Raw genomic sequence first — 22,566 nt, forward strand, 5'->3', positions numbered from 1 at the left:
AATCAAGATCTATATCCATGGGTGAAATTCACAGATGGGCTTTCATATCTGTGATTGACAGTCTAAATGAGATTCAAGGTCAGACGCACAGCGCAACTGGCAGAGATAGAGAATCAAATGAAAAGTCAGGGGATAATGGCCAGTTGTGCTTATAATTCTGTCTTTTCCCTGCTTTCAGTCCTAGCGGCTGTCACTCACTCTCATTACCAGGGCTGTTTCTGCCTGGACTGGGAGTGACACAGCAGGATATTACTGTCTGAATTGCAAAGCATCCTTCAGGCAAAGATAATAATTAAAATATTCTGATTTCAAAATGGTAATTTTTTTGGCCCAGTACTGTGGTACGGTGGATCAGAATACAGAATTAAATTTCACTACTATGACATGCCAAATGAAGCATTATTTTCTTTATCATTTAGTCCTTTCTGCCACTTGCATGCCTACAGTTATGATGTGCATAGTAATGTGTGGCATATTTACATACATGAGCAGTATGCAATTTTGGTGTGCATTGTTGTATATCAAAAAAAGATAACCTTTAAAAAAAAACTTCTGTATATATGTATACTACTAATTATTTCAAAGCACTTTCTAGACATACTATAATTGAGGTGAAATTAATGCAATACGTGTTTTGGCATTTGTGGGGGTGAGAGGCAGTTATATATGAGACTGAATTAATATTTATAGAATTTCTCTTTTAGTCTAACACAGTGCTAGTATTTTTACCTATTTATTTAATTTAATTCTCACAAAAGTTATTATAGAGAACAATTAAGAACACTTTCCAGAAGTTATAATAATTTCCCAGAAGTCAAACAACTATGAGACAACAGAATTGATTTCACTTGAGTTTTTTCTAAGGCCTAAAGATGTTTTCTCAGATACAGGTTGGTTGAAGTCATAATTGACCTTGGATATTGCTAGAGGTGTACGAGGGTCATTGTTTCCTAATAGTGAGAGGGCCTCTGTGATATGAGAAACAGATTTGAAGCCCTTAACCCCTTGACTCTGTTCCCATTCAGTTGTATTAAAATGTAAAACACCAATTACAGTTGTTCATCTGGTCAGCTTAAAGTTACTTCATTTCTCTTACTTTTTACCTGTTCTATAAATTTATATCAATCCTAGAAGAGTTATTACTCAACCCAAGGCATAAAATTCAGAAATCACAAAGTCAAATGTCTAAAACTTCAGAGCTATGACTGAATTAGGTTGGCTATTAAGGAATAGGAAGTGTTGTTGCTTGTTGTAAATTGGATTCTGCAAGCTACTGAAAAAGGTACTAAAATACAATGAGAAACAAATAGCCACCTCTTAAACAAACAAAATACTTGCATAAGAATCCAACAATAGGCTGCATGTTTACAGCACTCATTGAAAGTTTAAATGCTGATACATTTGAGCATCTTAGAATTTCTTATAATATTAAAATATTATTAGAATTTAGGTAAATACTTAAAGTTCCATTTCCTTAATTATGCCTTTTGTGAATAGCACTATTCTTAAAGAGATTGGAACCATATAGTCACTAATACTTAAGGAATACTTCTTCAAATATATAATAAAAGATAAGAATAATCATACCTCAACCTCTTTCAAGATCATTTAAGGTTATCCCTATTTTGTAAATGAGAAAATTAAGACACCAAGAAAATTTAAATGTGTTGTAAAAGATTTCTAATAAATAAAATCACTTGCATCAAAGTCATAGTCCATCATTTCAAAATTGATATTAGATATTATAAAGGTTTTAAGGTGTGGAGGTTATTTGTTTGGGAGGAAAAAAAGAGAAAGAAATCATCAACCTTGGCATGGAGGCATGACTGGATTCCAAAAGTCCATCTCTCAGTGGGAGTGCCCTGTGGAAAACTCATTTGTCTATGTGGCTGGCCAGGCTGTGTCTTTTTCTTTCTTTTTTTGTTTGCCCTCCTGAAGGTGTCAGGAAAAAGTATCCCTTAAGGAATGAGCCATACATATGAGGACTTCTTAGATAGTTTTTTACCTGTGCCTCTTTTCTCTTTCTTAGAACTTCCCTTCCCACCTGTGATATCCTGGTGACCTCACTGTGTGTGTGCTAAGCAGTACTGAGACTTGTTTAAATCAAAATCTAGTTTTTGTAAACACTTTTCCCTATTTTATTTTGTTTCTGCCATATTTCCCTGTTCAGTAGCTTGGTGTAAAAAATGGGTAGAGCATAAAACTGGCTGCACAGTCTGTGTTTCAGGGATTCCCCAGGAAGCTGCTGATGGGGAGCCTCTGACTGAGCAGATGTGTTGCTATCTTCTTACAGGAGGTGATCGAGATCGGATGACAGCAAATCATGAGAGCTATCTCCTTATGGCTAGCACCCAGAATGATATGGAAGACTGGGTGAAATCTATACGCCGAGTAATATGGGGACCCTTTGGAGGAGGTGAGTATATTTTAAAATCATGGGAAAATAGAAAGTTAGACCAAATTAACGTATCTCTTCTTCCCACTCCTATTTTCAAATAGGCAAGTATCAAAGATAAATAGCAAACATGTCACATTATTAGACCTATATCTAATTCCTGTAAGTTTAATTTAGATCAAATATGATGAATAACCTACCTTTGTCTATGAAAATCTTGAATTGTAAAAATGAATGTTTTTTTTATTTTCCCATTTAATTAATCATAAATAATTTGTGGATATTGTAATTATAGTTTAAATCATCTACAGTCTGGGCAAAACCAAAGTTTGACTGGTTGCTTTGAAAGACATCATAGTCCAGAATACCCAGTGGTATCAAAGGGGAATGGCAAAGCTTTGCTTGAAAACATGATGATTAATGGAGTTTTAAAAAACTGCTTTATTTCAGGCAAATTTTTGTGGATTTGATAAGTTTTAAAAATCTTAGTAAAGATAGTATTGAGAATGCACCATATGAAGAATAAACTAATTGAAGTTAGTAATAAAACTTAAGGAAGGGAGAAAGGTAAAAGATGTGATTTTTTTCTCTTAAGGATTATAAGCTAGAATAATATAAACAGAAAATTTATTTAAAACAAAAGTTCAGTAAAAAACAAAGAACAAGGATCCCAAAATAATGATCTGCAACAAGCATGTATTTCTAAGAATATAATCTCTAATTGTTCTATGTGGATAGTTGAAATAAGTTGTATTAAGTAAAGCTCTCATTTGGTAAGCCAATGACAACCCCCATATTTATTTTATGTTCTCTTTTCTGTATTTTTAGCACTCTTTTAGAAAGGAATTTTCTTTACCTCAACATATCACATTTCATGATTGTTAAGAGTATTAGATTTACTAGCCACTTTATATTTAGCTGACTTCAAAAGGATATTTTTAAAAATTTGAAAATTAATAGGTTAAAGTTAAAATACTAATGATTCATTGAAGACATTTAGATATTTTATCAGTTAATGATAGATGTCTACCAATGGTGGTTTTTTTTTTTTTCCAAAACTGGTCTTTTTTTTTTTTTTTTAAAGATTTCTTTATTTATTTATACAAGCACTGGGTACAGTCAGAAGCACAGGAGGGTGAGAGGATTCACCAGAGCCAAGGCGGGGAGCAGAGCAGGCAGACTGACGAAATACACTGCTGAGGGGAGCAGCGGGCGGCAGGAGAGGTCTGAGCGCCATGTGGGACCCTCGCCAGTGGCCAGGGATCGAACCGGAGCTGCAGAGCCTGCGGGCAGCTTCGCAGCCCAACACTCAAACGCTGCGCCACCAGGGGAGGCCCTACCAATGGTGTTTTTAGCACTATTCTCCATTGCGGAAGGAGGTGGTTCCTAACCAGTTTGACCATTTCTATTTGTCTAGTAACAGTCTGGTTTAAACTGTTGTCCCTGGCTAATTATTGGCAGTGCTACCTTTTACACTTAATGTGTCCTGCTTTAGATGGCAATTTTTTAAAATTTTATTTTATTATATATATATTTTTACATCATTTTTCAAAATCAACAAGCAACTATAAACCAGAGACACACTATGGGTGGGGAGTTGGGGGGTAGGGAGTAGGATCAAAACAAGGGTGGTGGGAATTGTATGGGGACTATAACCAAGATGAAAATGCATACATTGTGCAAAAATAAAAAAATGATGTAAAAAATAGATGACAATTTATTTGGTCACCCTAATCATATGCTGAAATGGCTAGTAAGTGACTATGTAGAACATTTGAAAAGACCTGTGGACTGAGATCCTCATACCCCAGGGCCTTAATAGAGGATTCCTCATTCCGTGTACTCAACTGTTAGAGGTTTGCTAGAGGTATGTACAGCATCAACGGATTTGTTGGCCACCTCAGGATGTGTCTTTCCAAAGTTCTTGTCATTTCTAAAGAGTCTCTTTTCTCCTCTGTTATCAGATTACTAGGGTGTCTGAGGTCAGGAGAATCCTTACTGTTTGCTAAGGGATGTGATTTTGTTGACAGATTATTTCTATCAGGGGTGTCATTCTAGTCCTTTCTCCTCTTTTCATATGTCCTTTTCTCAATTAAATGACTGAGATTCACCAAATCAGTGACCTTAGGAATTCCTACCAGTAGCCCAAGAATCTCAGGAATGATCTTAATGGGACTAGGCAAGAACTTCACATTTATAAACCTCAAAGGAATATTCTAGTAGTTGATTCATTTATATACTTTATTTTATGGAATGTATGTGAGGGATTTTCAAAGGCTGACTTCAAATTTACTTTTGAAAAAAATGTGTCTTAGTGTAGAACACTCACAATAGAGACAATGCTGCAAAGAATAAATCTCCTACCCTCTTTGTTGCTGTGAGACTGCAAGTCAAACTTTCATAGTATTTCCTCAATTTGCAAGAAATTCTTTGAGATTCACCTAAATATCAGTTTTCTACTGAATATAGAATATAGAACTGAGCTCAATGTTCATACTCATAGAAGATTTCAGCGGCTTCCCAGCTGTTTCATATTAATATAATTCTCTATACTCACTGAATTTTAAAGAAATGTTATAAATTTTAATGACTGTAAACTCTTTTATTTATCTTAGTTATTAGGACTCCATTTAACATTTCCTTAAAAATAATTTTTCCATTAGTTCAACACCACATTTTGTGAATTAAGTCAGTAAGACCCAGGGAGGATAACTTGTCAGATATCACAGAACTAGGAAGAAAACCCATGTCTTGATATCATAAAAAAAAGTGTAAAGATAACTCATAGAATGGGAGGAAGTACTTGTAAACCATATATCACATAATGAACTAATAAAACACGTAAACAGATGCTCAATATTACTAGTTATTAAGGAAATACTAATAAAACCACAAAGAGATACTACTTTTTACCCCTAGGATTACTAAAATTAAAAAAGTCTGATAATAACAAGTGTTGACAAGGATGTGATGAAATCAAAACCCTCACATGCTCATAGACATGTGAGATGGTGCAATTGATCCTTTCAAGCAGCCTGACAATTCCTCAGTTGATTAAACATAGAGTTAGCATATGTCCTAACATTTGTACTCCTGTATGTATCCTCAAGGAAAATTAAAACATAGATCTACACAAATATTTTTACATGAATATTTATGGTGGCATTATTCCTAAGAGCCAAAAAGTGAAGACATTAAACGGTTTACCAGCTAATGAATGGACATACAGAAGGTAGTATATCCATATAATAAATTATTATTCTGTTGTTAAAAAATGAAAAAAATACTGATAGAAATTACAATAAATGAAGATCAAAAACATTATACTAAGTGGGCCTCCCCTGGTGGCACAGGCGGTTGAGCGCAGCTCTGTGAAGCTGTCTGCAGCCTCTGAAGTGTTGGTTTGATACCAGCCAGTAGGTGAGAATCCCACATGGCGCGGCAGACCTCTCCTGTCTTGCTTGCTGCTCCCCTCAGCAGTGTATTTCGGTCAGTCTGCCTGTTCTGTTCCCTGCTCTGTCTCTGGTGAATCCTCTTACCCTCCTGCGCATCTGGCCTGTACCCTGGTTCTTGTATGCATGAATAAATAAATCTTAGAAAAAAAATTCTTTAAAACATTGTACTAAGTGAAAGAAATCATAGAGGCCATATACATGATTCTACAGATTCTACAGGGAAATCTACAGAGACAGAAAGTAAGTTAGTGGTCATTATCACTGGAATGGGAGAATAAAAGATTTTGGGGGACATAATACATAAAAGAGAGAGGAGATGAAATGTTGTAACATTAACTATGATGGTGGTTGCATGTATCTGAGTATATTTAAAAAACATTGAATTGTTTACATGAGAATATTCTAGGGTTTGTGAATTATATCTCAATAAAGCTGTTTTTTTAAATTCCTGAATTGACAAATTGCCTTTCATAAGAAATACTTTCCCCCTTTTTATCTTAGTTATAGAACCCACAACTTTGTTAATTCTACGTGAAGACCTCTTAGCTTCCAACCCTTCCCACCACGCTAACATTGTTGTGGTCATTGATTCAGTAGCATCTGTAAAGACATTTAAGAGGTGACATATCACCCTGATTTAACAATTTCTGATTTACCACCTCTGGGTGTATTTTAAATGTGTCTATTACAGAGAAGGCATGTCATTGTCATTTTCACAACTTGTGTTTTTAAAAAGTTGAAATTCCTCATGAATTACTTAAACTCATCTTTGGTCAGGTTGTGTAAATATTCAAAATATTCCCTTTTAAGCATTACAATAATAGACATTTGATAAAAATAAGGAATTATTTGGGGAACTTGCTTAGTATTTCAATATCTCAAAAATTAAAAACTTATGTAAAAATCAGATGTGGATCTTAAGAATTATAGACTTTTCCTAATTTTTAAATAGAGCAAACACAACAAATATTCTGATGGGAGAAGAGACGCATTTGAAATGAATAAATAGACATCCTCCCCTAATACCTTGGCCTGACAACAAAGTTCACTATTAAATCTAGGTATCTCAACTTAGTATTAACTGCTTAAAACCACCCACAAAGAGCAATTTCCTTATTAACACTGCTAACTGAAAAGCACATGGCTCCTGATTATAAGTTAAATTCAAAAGCTGGATACCAAAATATTTATTTGGCTTTGGAAATATTTAAGGGTTTTGTTCTTTTTTTTCATACTGTGTTTCTTTTTATTTTTTTGAGATAAAATGTATGGAAAACAAGGATCTGGGGTAAATTCATGAATTGTTCATTTAATCAGAGCATGTAGCCGAACTTTAGGTACTAAAAAAATCAAATTCCTGAATATTTCTGTCTCCTTATAAAGAGTTGAAACAAAAGACATATCATGACACTAAAATTACTGAATGTGAATAATTCTATGATGACTAATTGGCCGGTGGACAGAGAGGGGTTAATTAGGAAGTGTGGTCTTGCTGCAGACACTCCCCAACCACTGAATGATCTTGTATGAGTGGTATTAACTTCTTCATCTTCAGTTTCCTCACTTGTAGAATAAAAGACTTAAACAAAATTGTTTTGATTAAGAATCATTCCAGCCCTAAAGCTTACCCTTGATTGTATGTGCTTTCACCACACCAATGTTCATGCCTTGAAGTCTTCAGTTAGCTGAGGTGCCTCCTAGCCCAGCACTGGCAATGCCCTGGTAGTTTATACTGAGTTATACTTCAGGGTTCCTTTTAGGCTGTTCTTTTTTTAATTTTTTTTACATGATTGTAGTCTCCACAGTTCTCTCAACACCATATCACCCATGAACCATCCCCCTAGTCCCCTGTGTTCTCCTCTCCCTTTTTTTGACCACTCTGCCTCCACCTCCCATACAGTTTCCCTCAGGTCTATGGTCAGTTTGCTAGCTTTGTCTTTTTCTTGACTTTTACTTGGTTTCTCTATAGTTGCATATAATAAGACCATCTGGTATTTGTCTTTTTCCTTCTGATGTATTTTGATTAGCATAATCCCTGCCAGCTTGATCCATGTTGCCACAAATGGCATGAGTTTGTCTTTTTTGATTGCTGAGTAATATTCCATTGTGTATATACACCATAGCTTTTCCATCCATCTGTCTATTTTGGGGCATTTGGGTGGCTCCCCTGTCTTGGCTATTGTAAATAGTGCTGCGATAAACATAGGAGTGTAGGTTTCCTTTGGAATTAATGTTTTTGTGTCCTGTGGGTTGATTCCTAGTAGTGGAATCCCTGGATCATTTAATGTTTTGAGGAATCTCCACAAAGCTTTCCATAGTAGCTGGAACAGTTTACAGTCCCACCAGCAGTGTAAGAAGGCTCCTTTATATCCATATCCTCTCCAGCATTTGTTGTTTCCAGTTGTGGTTTTTTGTTTTTTGAATATAGGGTTCCTTATTTTCTAAGCAGTAAGCTATGAATCAGAAAGCAAAAACAATGTTTGCTCCATCGGGAAGAAATTTCTAATAATGATCCCTTCAATAACAAAATATTACCTATCAAGGCATTCCTAACCAGAGCAATGACATTTTTTAAGGGAGTACTGTATATTAGTACCCTTTCCAGCTTTGTAAAACTATTACTGAATGACTAGCAAGGAACACAGAGGACTCGGGGGTCAGTTGGGGTTAAAGCACTAACATTCCAAATCTGCTCATGGAACAGCAGGTGGATGAATGATTAACCCAGTGATAAATTGGTCAGTGAGCAGGTCTGAGAGGGTTGCTGGACATGGGGGGTGGTACACAGGATACAGGCAAGAGAAGGAGAGTCTGTCAAAAATAAGATTGGTTTTTAAACCATCAGCAGGGAAATAGATTAGTGTAAATATATAAATACACAAGCATGTATGATTTGACTAGTTTTGTGGTTATATCTGCAGATTCTGTTACTGGATTTAGAATAGTTTTCTGTTTCACAAATGCCAAATGTTTAGTTGTATGCAAACACACACACGTTTGAATGATAGGCACATTTAAATCACCATTCACAAATAGATTCAATTGTGAAATATCTATAAAAGAAACATCGTGTGTTGGAAGAGAATAAATGCAGGAAAAAGGAGGGCAAAAAGTTTACTCCCTTGGGGATGATTTGGGGCTATTTGTTTTCTGGAGGGGCTGAGTTAACCATCTGTGAAGGTGTTGCACAGACAAAACTGGGAAGTCAACACAAAGTCAAAGGAAGAAGAAAGGGGTTCACACCGCCCCCGCCCAGCCCAGTGGCAGCTCCCTCCGCCCTTCTTACTGTTGTGACTGCACCTGCTGCATGTGACCGCAGGCACAGAAGGCAGCCGCTGCCGCAGCCGCAGCCCCGGTGACGAGGCAGCCGCAGCAGCCCTGCCAGCTCCCTCCGGCTCTCATTTGAAAAATGGGAGACTGAGCCGGAGGAGGGGGCGGAGAAGCTCCTTGCACAGCTACTGCCCCCACGGATCCAAGGAGCCTCCTGGAATGGGCACTGGTCTGTTTTGATGTGGCGATTACCTCGGGAGTCCCAGGAGTTTAAAGACAGATGAGAGAAGGGAGAAGCCTGCAGAGACCATCAAAAGATGAGGTGTGCTCTAAAGGGATCGGGGGAGTCCTTTGACAAGAATCTGTCATGCACTGAAATGCTTTCTGGAGAAGGTGCCATTATTTGCCTCCCCTTGTGCTCAGATGAAAGGAGCCTGCAAGGACTGGTCTGAAGTATGCCTCAGGGACCTTTCTGTCATTGTTCCTCTTTCCCCTTGCACAGAGCTATTGCTGACCTTTCCAGAGGAATCTCTGTCCCAAGTTCCAGCTAAGAAGACAATTTCTTATTAAAAAACAAAAACAAAACAAAAAAAAAAAACAGCACAGTAATAATTCCTTCTTTTTGAATGGGAGGTGCAGCTTGTTTGCTGCAGTTCTTTTTGCTGTGACATTTTGGAATGTCTGCAGAAACTTTAAAAAAAATACCTTAAAAACTCCTTGGATTAACAAGAGGAAAGGAAGTTTTTGCCAAAAGGAAGTAAATGAGAGGTGGTAACTTATCCCTGATCCAGAACCTGGATGATCAAAACCTTTGAGTTCTAGGAATCAGCACTTCCAACCTAACATATAAACAAACAGGAGAAGCAATGGCTGAGGAGTGTCACGCAGAGGCAGGTTTTAAGGAAATCTGAAAACTGGTTGTGAACTTCGGGCCTGTATGATGCCTGAGGACCGAAATACAGGGGGACGCCCCTCAGCTGCCTTAGCATCGACACCTTTCATTCCTAAAACGACATACAGAAAAATCAAAAGATGCTTTAGTTTTCGGAAAGGTAGGTAGAGAATGTGCTGATGTCCTTTTTAAAAAATATGCATATATTCTCTGATGCTGTAAGGTGCGTCTTTGCTCAGATTAAAAGGAGAGTTTGGAAATAAGAGTTTAGACCTATACAAGTGATTTATAGGTTTGTTTGCTTGTCTGTTTTTATTTTCCAAGGTTCATATTGATCTGTTTCTTACTGTCTGAGTATGGGCCGGGTAGGTGGGACTTAATGAAGGGTTGTTCTATGAAGATCATCTTGCCTGGGGGCAACTAAGTGAGCTGGCTGACACTCTGAGAGGAGGGGGCAAGGCAACCCCGGATCACACAGTCAGTTTGTCACTCCTTCAGTGGGGTCCCCAATTCCCCTTTCTGTGCCCCAATCACGTTGTTGTCGTTCTGGCTGCCTGCTTTTGCCTCCCATTTCCTACTGAGAAAATTTTAATAATCAGGTTATCTGTGGTGACGTCTTTTCATGGGAGTATTAGTCAATTTGATTAACACTGATTAGGAATGAGAGTCACATTGACTTTCCAAATATATCATATGGTTGCATTGGAAGAGGCCAAAGCTATGAACTATTAGGAACAAGGCTGAGAAAACTTAATTCATGATCAATAAGAGAAACTGAGGTATTTCTGAATTTGGGGGACTCAAAGGGTACAACATGTAAAAGGAAATGCTTTCAGAAGTCATCTGCATCAAAATATTTTTAAAATATACTTTGTCTTTAAAATGAGAATTCTTAAATGGAATGATTATCTAAGTGGGTGCTAGGTATTTGTAATTTTAATGACATGCACAGTAAAATGATAATTGAAGCTCAAGCTGATTTGAGTACCACCTATGGTTGATTCTTCTCCTTTTTTGCTTTGCTCTGCCACTGATTAATTAACTCTCTCTACTTAGTAATGAACAACAACATGAAAACAAAACAAAATAAGAGAAAACACACATACAAAGCAAAATACAGTGGGAAATTTTTTAAACTAAGCTATGGTCCTTCAGAGTCTTTCCCTTGGAGCAGTTAAACTCTGCGTTCATTCTTGAATAACATCAACAAGGAATTCAGGTGTTAAAGTATATTCCTGTTTATCCACAAAGAGGGTTAAATGAGCTACATGGCTCTTATTTCATAACTGTATAGAGATTTCATGATTACCCTAAGATTGCATCATTGATAGAGAAAGGGACAGTGATGGAAATTGAAAAAGACTATGACCCAGTTGTGTGAGGGGCATTCCCTTTTTTTCCCCCACCCATCAGCAACAACACTGTGTTTAACCAAATGCATAAAGAAGTCTACTTTTCTGTGTTTTTGCTGTTCATTTGTAACTTGAAAAGTCCTGGGGACAGTGAATGTATCTTCAAAGCACAAAGCAAGGAAAACTTTACCTTTCCCACTTCCTTGCCCCAATATCAGAGTCCAGGCATGACTGCAGGAATCCTGGTTAATACTGCTGTTCATTATGCTCTGTTCCCTTTTTTCTCAAATATCAATAAGGAAAGGCAGTGCCTGCCAAGAAATTCCCATAACTGGCAACTACAGACGTGGGGAACAGCTTCCATCTATCAACTCTTGTGGGTTATTTTTAAAATATCATCCTTTCCTAAGCAAATCCTAGTAATTTGAAGAATGTTCAGCATTTGAGTCAAGGATTAACAGATATTTCATTTACCGAGCTGTGTGCTGGTTTCTGCTGGATCCAGAGAGGAGATGAGGTGCAGGAAGCATTCAGCTGTTTTAAGTTTCCTTTCCCTTCCTCCAGGGCCAGGCGCTTGCCAGCCTTGCTCAGTCCCTGGCTGTCTGACCACAATGACGCTGCAGGGCTCTGGGAGGGAAGGTGGGCAGCTGCTGGCTGCTGTTTCTGTGCTGCACTGGTCATTCACATCCGCGGCAGAGTGAAGCGTGGGGCGTCTCCATCTTTATTTGAGGCTCTATACTGAAAATAATGAACTTTTCTTTCAATCTGGTTTCCCAAACCATGTGCCACCTTAAGAGTGTTCTTTTGTGCTTTGTTTTAATCTTCTGGGTACTCAAGGAGTTCAAGAAATTGATCTGGATTTCTCAGTTTGTTCCCAAGCCTGTTGGAGAGCAACCACTTAAGTCATTTCAATGAATGCAGAAAGGAGAGTTCATGAATCATGGAAAAGTGCCCAGAAGTAAAAACTGTTGACGTGTCTGCTTTCCCTGGTCCACATTTAAAACATATTTTGTACTGTTGTCAAGGGTAGGATTACAGAAGAGGAGACTCACCACTTTGAGAAAGTCTCAGAATGAAGTGTGCAGATGAGTTCAGGTTTGCAGAGCTGGTGCTTTGGAACTTCCTTGCATGTTGTGCAAGCCATAACAACTGGCTAAGGGTTCCCTTCTCTTCCTTCCTTTGCTACTCTTTTCATTAATATTTCTTTGTTTAGGTGCTAATAAAGGTCACTGAAAATGTCTCCCCAGTGGTTTCAGAAATCCAGAAACTAAGGAACATCTATTAGGCTAGAAGCTGGAGGTGATGGTATTTTGGAATTACATTCTGGTCAGATCAAGATTGAAAATGTATTCTTTTGCCTATTGACTTTGAAATACATATATATATACATATATATATATATATATGTATATATATATACACACACACACATATATAACTAATATCTAATGTCTGAAGCATAAAAATAATCCTTTGATTACCTGAAGATTAGTGTTAATTTCTGTACATATTAGGCTAACTGCTGTGCTTTGTTATGAAGGACATAATAAAGTAAAATTTTAAGCCTTAACTTTATTTTTCCTGACTTGCTCCCTTGTTGGAGATAAGTCGTCTTTCATTCTCTGGTGGTTTATAACCACATATGCTCCAATGCTTCTTCCTCCTTTACATACTTTCAAATATTTCTAGTTCTATTAACTTAGTTCTCAGTGTTTTTATTGTTTCCTGTACACAACTTATTTTACCTAAGAATTGGCTCTTCAAAATGCCTCCAACTTTACTTCTTTCCATACATCACAAATTCCTACAACACACAGCCCATCTTGTAAGGCACTGTCCAATAGGTATTCCAAAACAGTACTGTCAAGTAATATTCCACTGCTCAAAATGTTTTGAATCCCTAGTGTTATGAGAAGGAAGTCTTAACTATTTTACGTTGTTATTAAGGTTTTCAAACCAATTCCATCCATTCCGTAGAGAATAAATTCCCAGTTCCCCAGACCACTCCACTCTTTCTCCCTAAGACATCTCCTCCATTACCTCTGTTGTTTTTTTTTTTTTTTTCCACTTTGCCACTCTTCTATGTTGCTTCTCTCCTCTGTTGTCTGTCAAGCTTTGTAGTTTCTTCAAGATATTGTCAACTCTCATTTTCTATCAAGTCTTCACTGTTTACATATTAGCATCTACACTCTAGCCCTGATATTACTCAGAAGCTACTACTTGGCCACTTTGACTATATAACCATATGAAAGTGCTTTATACATATTTATGGTTAAAAAATGCATTTGTTTATTTTTTCCAAAAACAAAGAGGGCCAATAGATCTATTTAATCAAATGTGAATTTCAAGGCTGATTGCAAACTGGTAAAGTACATAGTATTATTGTTTATGTTTCCTGCTAATCCGTAGGCAACCATTAATCAAAGCAGAATGATTTTATTTTGGTGGTAGAGAAGAACAATATTTTCTTGAACATTTACTGTATGTTAAATTACATTTATAAAAATTGATTTTTTAACATACTACTTTCCAACTCTATAATTTTAAATGGTGCTATAAATGGTTAGTTTATTAATTCATATATCAAAGTTTATGCAGTACCTACCAAGTGATGCTGAGGATGAAAACACAACAAAAAAATTAATGGCCTTAAAGCTCTGAGTTCTCAGACTCCAAGGGATTAAAAAAAACAAATAAACAATTGCTTACTCAATAATAAGAATTAAACCAAGTCCATAGGAAGTCTGAGGGGTCCATGAACAAAAGACAGACTATGGAATCATCTGCAAAGGTAGAGATTCATCTATATAATACTGAAAGAAGATCACTAGGTTTATGGGAAAAAAAAGTCTGAATTTAATTAACATAATGTAGAAGGAAGCAAATCTAATGGACATGTGTTCGGGTCCTAGCTCTGCCACTTGTAACACATGTGACCTGGCATCTCTGAATCTGTGTGTAGATGGGAGACTTCTTTAGAGAATGTCTGAGTCTCAAATAAGAAAATACATATAAATTACATAACTTGATACCCAGATGTTACAGTGTCTGAGAGTTGGGTAACTGAGTGTCTATATTCATGTTATTATAATTTCTAATTTTTCTAAGCCTTTATTTCCCCCTCCTCTTCCCCTATTCTGACTACAAAAAAAGTCAGGATTGTACTAAACATTCACTGATTATTATAGATTCTGAGATCCTTGGATAAAAAGTTTTCTATTCATGCAAGGTTTACTGGTAACTTAGAAAATTCTGGTTATGGACTGAAGCAAATATTTGCAGTTTTTCTTTCTAAGTTCTGTAGCAAGTTGAATATTTTCTTTTGATTTCCCCATTCACCATGGGTGAATAGTCATTTTCAGTTGAAAATTATTATAATGCTGGTGATACCATGGCTGATTCTGCTAGCAGGGTTGTAATAAATAGAAAGATACAGAGCTGTCATAGATGGCTTATCATATTATTTATAGGAAGAAATGAATAAGGAAATAAATAATAACAGAGAACTTGAATAAAACTAAGATTTTTTTTTAACTTCTAAACCAATTATTTCTTTTGTTTACAAGTTTTTAAAGAAATCAAAGCCACGACTTGAGAACTATTGATGGGTTTTGTTTTACATTAGAGGTATACCTTTATTTCTATAATTGAGGTGAAATCTCTTGTTTCAATGCATGTATTAATACCATAATTTTTATGGAGCATTTGATTCTTATTGACTTTGCTATTAAGTTCCAGAGATATAAGCAAGAGAATTTGATGAGTGTCTTTGTCTTTTCGGAATGCTATAACAAAATGCCCCAGACAAAGTAAGCTTATAATCAACAGAAATGTATTTCTCATTGTTCTGGAGCTGGAAGTCTGGGATCAGGTCAGCCTGATGAGGTTGGGAATAAATAGTAGAAAGTGAGATGAATTGGGATTCAGCAAAAAGGAATGTATCAAATAGGTGAAAATAAGTTTGAGAACAAAACCCCAGATGACCAGTAAATTTTTGAAAAGGGTATAGTAGGTAACAAAGTCAAGAAGGAGACTGAAGGAACATTCTGGAAGACAAGAATTCTATAACATATGAGAAGTGTCAGGAAGAATAAGATGGATAGTTTGAGAGGAAGTGAAGCATAAAGTAATACAAAAATTAAATTTGGTTCACACTGATTTGGACCCTAGTAAGTTGTTGATGACTGTAGAGAAAGACCTTTGAGTAAAATGATAGCATTAGAGGCAAAATTACAATAGCTGAACAAGAGAATAGAAGGTGATGAAATGGAACCAGCATCATATTTAACTGGCAATTGAGAATCAAAGAGAATACTTTCAGTGCACAGAAGGCCTAAGAAAGTATTTTTTAATTTTTTTATGTTTTAATTTGTAGGGCAGATGGAATATGTCTATGTTTATCTAATCATACTCACTAATTTCACAGGCTGCCTCTAGCTATAGGGTATATGAATAAATGAGACATTTAGGTTTAAATCAATCTCTCGCTCTTTTTATTCTCTACGCCCCTCTTCCAATCCCTCTCCTTCTTTCCAGTTGGAATAGCATCCTACAGATATAATAAATTCACTTGTGTGATTTACTTTCTCAGTCCAATGAAAACTCATATCTTGGGTGATGCTTTATGACATCATCAGTGTACATTCAAGGGATGTATACATGATATACCATGATCACCCAGAAATTGTGGGTATGGCATTTGTCAGGGAGTCTGAAACCTCCCTGGGAATTTAAATGGATATAGCTAGGACTGTTTGTGTGATTCATGCCACAGGGAATATTCTTGTTAATAATCTATTAATCAATGTATCCTTTTCCCCACCTTGCTAGTTGGAAAAGCTCATGACCTATGTGGTTTTTTTGTTTGTTTTTTTTGTTTTTTTGTTTTTTTGTGGGACCCTCGCTGGCGGCCAGGGAATGAACCAGCGCTGCAGAGGCTGTGGGCAGCCCCACAGCCCAGCTCTCAACCGCTGCGCCACCAAGGGAGGCCCATGACCTATGTGGTTTTTGTTAACTTTAGCATTTGAAGCTACACTGCTCCTTCAAAAAGAAGAAATAAATAAAGAAGTTTTTTAAAGATATTTTCACCCCATAACTTTCTGCATAAAAATCATTGTTATACAGGGAATTAATTCACACCTACCCATTCAAATCAGAGACAATGGGGACATTCTATGTCCAAGGCCAAACAATGAGAAATATGAATCTCTTTTAATTAATTCTTAATTTTTTACAAGACCAAATCTAGGACAGAAAATTGTTATTTATTTTTCCACAGAAATTTCTAAATATATGTACATATTTTCTGTTTTTAATCTATTATATATTACATTGCTAAATAGGTATCTTTACATAAAGAAAATCTTTTGCTTGGGCAAGATGGTGATTAACTTTTGAGTTTTTACTTTCTTTTCTTTCTGACCTTCCCCAAATTTTTATTTGGTGAGCAAAACACACCTCTTCTAGTGTGAGGGAAGGAATTGAGGTCAGAAAGCAGCTGCTTTCCTCCTTCATAGCTCAGTTTCCAACCATTATGCAAGCTATTCAGTTTTGTGTAATAAATGCAGAGTGGCTCTGAAATCTAATAGCCTTGAACAAATCCTGGTTCTACCATTTATTAGCTGTGTGACATTCAGCAAGTTACTTTACCTTTCTGTGCTTATGTCTCCTCTTCCATAAAATGGGAGTAAGGGTGGTATCTATCTCATAGAGAGTGCTATGAGTTTTGAGAGAGCAAGGCAAGTAAGTTGCTTATATCCATGGGTCTGACACACGTAATTACATTTTAGCTATTATCAGTTTTTAGAGTATGGAAATAATGAGACTTTACTCATTTTTAGAATTAACTAATATTTTACATTACTAGAAAATGAGGACACATGATAATTATGATTAAATAGAGGAAGAGACTGGAATGAGCAAAGGTTTGAAAGCTGAGTAAATCTGGATGTGGCTGACATTGTTACTTGGTTTTGTTTGGCTAACTTTGGTGAGTCATTTAATCTACCTGAGTCCCAATTCCTGCTCATATAAAATAGCTACCTTATACATTTATTATAAAAATTTAAAAATATATGTCAAGGACTTGGTACATAATTACTTACTAAATTGAAAAATGCCAAAATATTGGGATTTTTCATTTCTTGCTATACTATGCCTCAAGCAAATTCTTACTTTAAAGCAAGCCTTTTTGTAAGAAAAAAAAAAAAAGAAGAAGAAGAAACCAGAGAATCCCATCTAAAGGAAAATTTACCTGTGCCTGTATCTCTTCCCTGATGTATTGGCAAAAAAGAAATCCTAAAAGTTTAAGAAAAGAATATTTGACTGTTTTTATTACTGCATAAAACCAAATCTTGAAAGTTTGGTTGTCATTGATAGAATACATGGAGATATGACTGGAATATTTTTAGTAGATTTTCTCCTTGAAAAATAACATGGAGAATCATTAATAAATAAGATTTATCCCAAAGTCAGCATATTTTAAATGATCTATAAGTGCCTTTGAGAAGCTTAATTTTGATAGGTTATAATCCAGATATCCCAGGCAAATAAGCATTGAGTTTGTTGGTTAAAAAAAAAAAAAAAAAACTCCATGGGAAAACAAAAAGCTAATATTTTCAAATTCTTCATTCATAATCAAACTATTGCATTCTTTGATATCAAAATACTAGAATATCTTCAAAATCATTATAACTACTGAGTGATTTAGAAGTCTGTGTTGCTGAAAATAACAGAAAACCTAGCGAAGTGGTGGCATAAGCAAACGGGAAATTAATTTTCTCACATTAAAAAGAAATCTACATGGATGCATCGTTGGCTCAGGTCAGTGAACTAATGATTTTAGCCCCATTTTCTCTGTGAATGTTTCAGTCTTTTGCTCATTCTGTTGCCTGATGGCCAAAGATGACTCTTACATTGACAGATGCAAGTCCAAGTTCAAGATCAGCAATTCCAGCTGAGCTTTTCTCTTTCATCAGGAAAAATATGTATTTGTAAAGTCTCCAGAAGACTTCTTGAGAAGTAGAAGTATTACATTCTCCTGCCTCTAAAGTGGAGATGACAAGAGAAAACAGGGTGTGACTATTTGATAAGTTAGTGAACAATGTCTCACCCACTATTATTGACGAACTGCTTATTCCAAAGTCTACAAACTAAGCTAAATAAATCTGTCATCAGCTTAAAATTGTCACTGCCTGTAGTGAGTGCCATTTTCTAATTCTGCTTTAATATTAGGTCATTCAGCCTTTTATCCATTAGTGCTAGATTTGATACCAAGTGTAGAACAGTCGGTGAGTGTGTGTGTGTGTGTGTGTGTGTGTGTGTGTGTGTTATTATTTCTAACTGAGCTAGGAGTGTTGTCTTTGGTAGCAAGTGTTTTTTGTTTGTCTGTTTTTTTAATATGTAGATTTCACATTACTGAACCCATAAATAATCTATAGATATTGAGGTAAATTATCTGTTCTTACGGTCAAAATCTAAACCAAATGGTTTTGAAAAAATTTCCCAAACTTCTAGATTGTGACATAATTTGAACATGCAACATTTATTTTTCTTCCACATTTATGAAACTCATTAAACCATTAAAACTATTTGGTGGTACTCATCCCACCTGCGAGTATTGGAATTATGTTTGCCTTGGCCTTTTCTCCCTCTTCGGATCACTTTTGCCAAACTACTGCTTAATATAAATATATTTTAGAGTCATAGCTTCTTAAACAATGGGATGCCAATGGTGAATTGTGGGGTTGTCCAGTCCCAAATACTTGTACCAAGAAACCCATTGTCTGTAGTATTTTTAAATCTATAAGAAAGCTGATCAAAATTGGATTTTTATTGCCACTATATAGTGACAAATCTAGACAATCTATAATAAAACATGCCTCACAGAAAACCACCACGATCCAGTCTCTTCTCATTTGGTATGCACTGCTTCATACTTCAAATATTTTCCTTTTTTAAAAAAATTTATTATTTGGGCATACAAGAACTGGGGTACAGGCCAGAGATTTGGGGGGTGAGAGGCTTCACCAGAGACAGAGTGGGGAACAGAACAGGCAGATCTACTGAAATACACTGCTAAGGAAGGCAGCGGGCAAGGCAGGAGAGGTTCTGCTGCTCCATGTGGGTTGCTCCCTGGCTGGCCAGGGATCGAACTCATGCTGCGGTAGCTGCCAATAACTTGATAACGCTGTCTTTAACCCCTGCGCCACCAAGGAAGCCCCAAATATTTCCCTTTCAAAGAAATGAATATAAATTATTTATTTAAAGCAAATAAATTAAAGTTTTAAAAGAAATCATTATCTGAAATGTATGAATGAAAATTCTGAATTTCCCTTCCTAGTTATCTTTTTTTTTTTTTAATATTTATTTATTTATTTATTTATACAAGCACTGGGTACAGTCAGAGGCGCGGGAGGGTGAGAGAATTCACCAGAGCCAGAGCAGGGAGCAGAGCAGGCCGAAGTACACTGCTGAGGGGAGCAGCGGGCTGCAGGAGAGGTCTGCACACCATGTGGGACCCTCCTCCGGTGGCCGGGGAGTAGCCGGGGATTGAACCTACGCTGCAGAGGCTGCGGGCAGCTTCGCAACCCAGCGCTCAACTGCTGCGCCACCAGGGGAGGGGAGGCCCCCTAGTTATCATCTTGATATGGTCCATGGTCTCATCACTTGATTGAAAACAGGTGAAGAGAGAAATGAAAGACATTTAAACTAAATGAAAGTTAGACATCAAGTTAAATTTGTTACAAAAATAGAATTTTATACTATCTGCAGGATATTTGTGCTTTTAAATTTATGAATCCAATTCTTATCCAAAAGAAAAAAATACTAAAATTATATTTATTACAGTGTTTATTGTTTCAAAGTAGAGATCTCCAATTATGCATTGCTATTTTGGCTTGGGACAAAATGTGCAATGCAAGGGCAAAGGGGCAGTATAAGGTAAAGATTTTTTATTTGTAGGATTATAGATAATGAATGTGATTCAGTAATAATGTGAGCTACCAAATGTTAAATGTTCATTACCATTCCAATCTTTGTTTTTCCTTCACATTGAGTTTTATTATTTATTTACTCATTCATTCATTCATTTTATTGATTTGATCTTGGTTTATACCTTTGCTTGCATTTTGGGAGTATAGGACACCTCCCTACACACACACACACACACACCCTTCAAGTGTCGTTGCCATAGTTCTCCCACCACCAAAGTACCCACCATTCACCACCTTAGTCCACTGTGCTCCCTCCTCACCTTGCTCCTCCCACTCTGGATTCCTCAGTTCTGTAATCAGTTTTCCAGGGTTAGTTTTTATATTTCACTTTACCTGTTCCTTTGCTTAGCTTCTCTGTTTGCCATGTATCAGTGACACCATCTAGTATTTGTATTTTAAAGGAAAACAACCAAGTGAAAAGACGTAAGTTTCTCAAATTGAATTTTGCACCTCTATTTCTCCAGGCATTTTTGGACAGAAACTCGAAGACACTGTCCGTTATGAGAAGAGATATGGGAACCGCCTGGCTCCAATGTTGGTGGAACAGTGTGTAGACTTCATCCGACAGAGGGGGCTGAAAGAAGAGGGTCTCTTTCGACTTCCAGGCCAGGCTAATCTTGTTAAGGAGCTCCAGGATGCTTTTGACTGTGGGGAGAAGCCATCATTTGACAGGTAGAGTTCAAGATTTTACTGTCCTCTCTGAGAATTTCAAATTGAAATGTCACCATGGCCTGAGGTGACACTCCCTCACTGATCATGCTACTGTTTACAGGATTGATTATATTGTCTCACAGGGGAAGATGCTTTTATTAAATCACCAGGGAATGTATTTGATGTTTTACATTTCCTTCTCTTCCATAAATTCTTGCCCTTAAAACATTATTATCTCTTCTTTTTTTGATACTAAATTAAAATTCTATTCAAGTTTTATACTGGAAACGTGAATGTTTAGAATAGACGTATTCTGTGATACATTTTTAATTCTTTCAGCTAAGGGATATTGCAAGTATTTATATGCACAGCTTGGGTTATTGGCAATGTAATTAAAATAACTAATTTTACAATAATAATTAAAGATAGTTCCAATGCTAGCTAAGAGTTTAACAGTAACAATATTTTATGAATTACCTCTTTCTCTTCATTTCTTTCATTTAGTAGAGAAAATAAATTTTATCTTAATGTAATTAAACATTGTATACAAGATTTTTCAGTATCAACTGTTGAAAATACCTTTTTATTTCAATATATTTAACCTAACATTTTATCATTGGCAACCTCTGTAAGCATAATTTATAACATCTAAAATTTCATCCTACAGGTACACTGTTTAAACACTTTTAATATTGTTGGACTTGTTCCATCATTATAAATAATGGTGTCACGTATACCCATACATTCCTGTAAATATTTTTAAATTTTGGCATATAGCCTCAGGAGATATTCCCAGTATTGGACTTGTGGACAAGAATAAACTTGGTACTGGAAAATTGAAAATTACCTACCACGTATTATTTCTCTTTGAAAGTGTAGAATTAGCATGGCTATAAAGAGATATAAAGAACAGATAGAGGTCTCCCTGGTGGCACAAGGGGTTAAGTCTGAGTGCTGTCAAGCTATCACCAGCCACTGCAGCATGAGTTTGATACCTGGCCAGGGAGCTGACCCACATGGCGCAGCAGACCTCTCCTCTCTCGCCTGTGTATTTCAGGAGATCTGCCTGTTTTGTTCTGCACTCTGTCTCTGGGAAATCCTCTCACCCTCCGCACTTCTACCCTACACCCCAGTTCCTGTATGCATAAATAAATAAAATAAATCTTTAAAAAAAACAGAGAGACAAGAAGACATTTGTCTACAATTATATACATGTCGACTACTGAATGTCTGACATGGGGCAAAGCAAGTATCATTGAAAATATGGACTTTGACTAACAATCCTTGAAATTTACATTGAAACCCTTTAACTGGTCACATTAACAAAGTTCTATTATTATTGTATTATATACTCAGTACTGGCAAAGTGTGTTGAGGTAGACAATGTGAGGGTAAAAGTTCAAAATTATTATAGTCTTTCTGAAGAAATTGAGTAATATGTTTCAAAACCTTTTAAGCAGGAAATTCCAGTTCTAGAAAAAAAATCAAATTTGCAGAAAAAATTTAAGTTCAATGTTGATTATTAGAATCTTTATAATAGTAAAAAATCAACAGTCTA

The 22,566-nt window shown here is 36.3% G+C and overlaps 1 protein-coding gene across 6 annotated transcripts in view; it reads left to right on the top strand.

Annotated features, from left to right (window-relative positions):
* The window catches only part of ARHGAP24 (Rho GTPase activating protein 24), a 775,334-nt gene that overhangs the window by 699,783 nt on the left and 52,985 nt on the right, over window positions 1-22,566 (top strand). For 5 of the 6 annotated variants that reach the window (XM_054688429.1, XM_054688428.1, XM_054688430.1 and 2 more), the window contains 2 exons: window positions 2,294-2,416; window positions 20,822-21,029. In XM_054688429.1, the coding sequence (XP_054544404.1) occupies window positions 2,294-2,416; window positions 20,822-21,029 (331 nt within the window). Of the gene's footprint in view, window positions 1-2,293; window positions 2,417-9,117; window positions 10,173-20,821; window positions 21,030-22,566 lie in introns of those variants that run through there. The other variant, XM_037529762.2, reaches the window with a different exon arrangement.

Source organism: Talpa occidentalis, unplaced genomic scaffold (assembly GCF_014898055.3).
Source record: "Talpa occidentalis isolate TD23 unplaced genomic scaffold, MPIMG_talOcc4v2.1 talOcc4.6, whole genome shotgun sequence".
NCBI classification, from domain to species: Eukaryota; Metazoa; Chordata; class Mammalia; order Eulipotyphla; family Talpidae; genus Talpa; species Talpa occidentalis.